Source organism: Apis dorsata, unplaced genomic scaffold, assembly GCF_000469605.1.
Source record: "Apis dorsata unplaced genomic scaffold, Apis dorsata 1.3 scaffold_44, whole genome shotgun sequence".
Classification (NCBI taxonomy): Eukaryota; Metazoa; Arthropoda; class Insecta; order Hymenoptera; family Apidae; genus Apis; species Apis dorsata.
This window is the reverse complement of record NW_006263346.1, coordinates 1,693,942-1,697,672: the sequence shown is the minus strand read 5'-3', so window position 1 is coordinate 1,697,672 and position 3,731 is coordinate 1,693,942. Positions and strand designations below refer to the sequence as shown.

At 32.9% G+C, this 3,731-nt stretch overlaps 1 protein-coding gene across 1 annotated transcript in view; it reads right to left on the bottom strand.

Annotated features, from left to right (window-relative positions):
- Positions 1 to 1,185, bottom strand: part of LOC102675118 (protein groucho-like) — a 7,782-nt gene extending 6,597 nt beyond the window's left edge. Inside the window, exons 1-3 of the mRNA XM_031514370.1 lie at positions 1,162 to 1,185; positions 920 to 973; positions 152 to 340 (exon numbers count right to left, since the gene is read on the bottom strand). Of these exons, the coding sequence (XP_031370230.1) occupies positions 152 to 340; positions 920 to 973; positions 1,162 to 1,185 (267 nt within the window). The remainder of the gene's footprint in view (positions 1 to 151; positions 341 to 919; positions 974 to 1,161) is intronic.
- Positions 1,186 to 3,731: the final 2,546 nt, after the last annotated feature.

Below are 3,731 nucleotides of genomic sequence, written 5' to 3'. Positions count from 1 at the left end.
TTTCTTTTTTCTTTTTTTTTTTTTTTTTGGTAAAGAAGCCAAAATTGCAAATTTTTGATAAAATATCGCAAGCAGAAATATGATTTCAGAGAGAAAATAGAGAACCGGACCGATTAGTCATCGAATAAGCTTGCTATCCGCGAGATCTTACATCTTTACTTTTCAGAGACGGTGTGCTACGAGCGGAGGAACTTCCGCTCCGCGAGGGTGGTCTGTCTTTTACGGATGTCGAACCAGCACCGGAAATAGGCCCCACGTGTCCTGGAGCGCCCAACTTCTCTAGAGTACCGTTCTCACGTGGATCCGAGTGCTCACCATTCGCATGTGGCGATGATGCCTCCTTTTACAGAAAAGGAAAGAAACTTTTAAATGAAAAATATCAAATTTTATCCCCTTTTTCTTAATAATCCGTGTGATATCTATAATATTTTTTTGTGCCTTAAAGTAAAAATTAATATTTTGCATTCTATTATTGAATGGGATGTTAATAAAAAATCAAGGACTTCCATAAAAAAAGAATTCTTCACATATATAATTTCATCATATCATGTTCACGTTTTTAAAATCTATATATTCGTATGATTTCACTTATATTCAATACTTCAAAAAATTTCTAAATATATTGTTCGTTTATTGAACAAACTCGAATATCTTGCAGATATGATTAAGATATTCTGTGGTACAAGAAACGTAAAAATTTACTAAAAAAATAAAAGAGAAAAATAACAATCATAATTATATGAACGAGGCAAGAAAATCCATCTAAGATACTTTTCTTCGATCAACGATTTGGCGCATAAACCGACGCATGCACCACCCTCATCAACTCTTTGAAAGAAAGTCCTTGATTTTCATCATTTATATACGGTCAGACAGCTAAATAAATTCGGATTGATGATATAGCAAGATGATAACTGACCTCATTCGCAACATCTACCACCAAGTCTTGATCGCTTTTCTCTCCATCGCTGTCCTGAAAGAAGAAAAATTACGAATCTGTGAAAAAAAGTTGGAGAAAAGGGAAATCTTTGCTTCTCGCTAGCAAAAGATACACGATCGCGTTAAAATTCTATTTGTATTCGGGTATATATTTTCGACACGATAAAAGAGGGAGAAAGAGAGAGAAATAGAAGCCGACCTACATTCTCAATACGATCTGACTAGCAGATGCATCTTCAGAGACATATTATTAATCTTGACACTCGTGCAAGCTATTTCTCCCTCCCTCCCTTCCTCTCTCTCTCTCTCTCTCTCTCTCTCTCGAATCTCGTTCTGATTGCACCAGCAACTTAATGGCCAGGCGTTCGACGAGTGCGCGTATACCGGATAGAGAGCTCGCGTTTTGCAAGCGTGTAAGCTACGCCACCATCACGCCACGCTACACCGCTCGTTGGTTGGATGGAAGAGGCGGAGGGTTGGAGAAAGAGGGGATGTAAATGCGCTTTGCTTGGTCGCGCGGTTCCAGGGTATTTTCGCAATCAAGATTCTACGTGTGCGCGACTGTTGGCCATACGTGAAGCGTGGAAAATTCGACCGATCGTTTGTCAATTCTGGATCCTGTAGGTATGGTATGGTGTATGCTCGTCGCACCGATCGAGACCAAGCGCCACCGTCGCTGATCTCGTCATAACGATAATAAAATTGTGCTTTCCCATTACTGGCGTGACCTCCTGTTTCTCTCTTTCTCTCTCTTTCTCTCTTTCTCACTCTCTCCTCCTTCCTTTCTTCTTTCACCTGATATAATTAATGTATACAGGGTTTAGATCGATTTGCATGTACACGTTGATGGAAGTTTTATTTTTGATCGTAGATAATTGGTAAAAGGTTGATTAAGAGAGAAACTTTGAGATCTTACTTTTAAATATAGGAAATATAGATTTTCATTCGAATGAATTATGCACGTTTGTGCATAATAAAATGATAATAAAATAACGATTCGAATGTGTAAAAAGTTTCCTATTTTAAACGTTATTGTTATAATATCAATTTCCTGAAATAAATTGTAATAAATTTTTAATTAAGGAACTATTCCATCGAGTAAAATTTATTAGTTATAATCATAATTTGTGGGCTAATGCTTTTATCACGACTTTTCAATTTGTACGCTATTTTAAAAGCATAACGATCTCTATATACAAAATTAACAATTGTGATTTCGTGACTGTGAACGTGTCGTTTCGAAAGATGAATAATCGTGCGAGAATATTTTTTTGAACGAGCAAAGATACGCTCTATGCAAAATAGAAAAAGAAAGAAAGGAAGATAAGAGTGTTTTTTTTTTTTTAAATTGAGTTAAAATTTTAAGAATTATTATTTAAAAAATATATAGGATATAATATATATATATAATTATTAATTATTATTTATTATTTATATATAGATAATTATTAAGAATTATTATTTAAAAAAAATATATATAATAAAAATATAATAATAATAATAAATATATAAATATATAATAAAATATATATATATATAGGATATAATAAAATATAACAAGAAATAAATTAATGAATATTGTAGACTGTTATCAAAACATTACGATATTAACATTAAATACAATTTCCACGCGACGATTTCGAACGTACTTGTGTTTCTGTTTACATACACGTATATATATAAAGGTTGTAGAATCGCGGCAGAAGCTCATTTACTGCTCCGATTTCGTATCAGACAGATCAAGAACTTAACTAGAGTGGTTTGAACCGCGAATAGGGCTATCGATGGCTATCACTTAGCACTTCTGGCTAACTGATATCCCTTATATATCCATCCTATTTACAATTTACAATTCATACAGTTCAAAATAGAATTTCTAACGATTCATAGTCACTGCTATTACTGAACTTCTATATTACTTTGCCAGATTAAATTTATTGATTATTATCGAAATTCCTATCATTTTATCTCAATAGAATTAAATAAAAGGGATACGAAAATAACGTTCAATAACAATCGATAAATATCCAATTTTAATAACCACATGTAACTTATTATTTATTATTAAAATTATAAAAATTATAAGATAGATTGATCAATATATAATCGTACAGTAACAAAATAATCTTAGCTCGAATACTAATCGTGCGATTAGAATCTTTTATTTTATCCGAGTACGCGCGTGATACTGTATGTTTAATCCGCTTAAAGAACTTGTGTGTGTACCAAAATGTATGCGGGAAAAAAGTCAATAACCTGAAAATCGGACTATTTAAAATTCTTAACGAATTCTTATAAAAGGATTGAATGACAATTGGATTACTCTAATTTTATACGCATAAATTATTCTAAAAAACTATCAACTAAAAATACGTAATAAAAGATTCCAATCTTTTCCAATAAGAATAAAAAAATTTCTGCCGAATTTTTCTTCCATTTAATAATGTACAAACAATTTTTTTAAAATATTGTATCCGATACTCAGAAAAAATTCTTGCTGGGATAATAACCAGAAAATCCATCCATCCATCCATCCATCCATCCCGAATTACCATCTTTATATTTTAAACATACGGAAAACGCGTGTCTCGAATATCGCGCGCCCATAATGTATCTAACGTAATGTAACATAACGATCGCTAACACACACACTGTATGTTCCAGGTAAGACGATAAACAACACGCCGAATATACCGAAGGAATGGTAAATAACGTGTACGGCTGGGGAAGTGCAATTTGTAATTCACGTATCTTTCATCGTTTATTTACCAGTTATCGCTCAGTTTCTACAA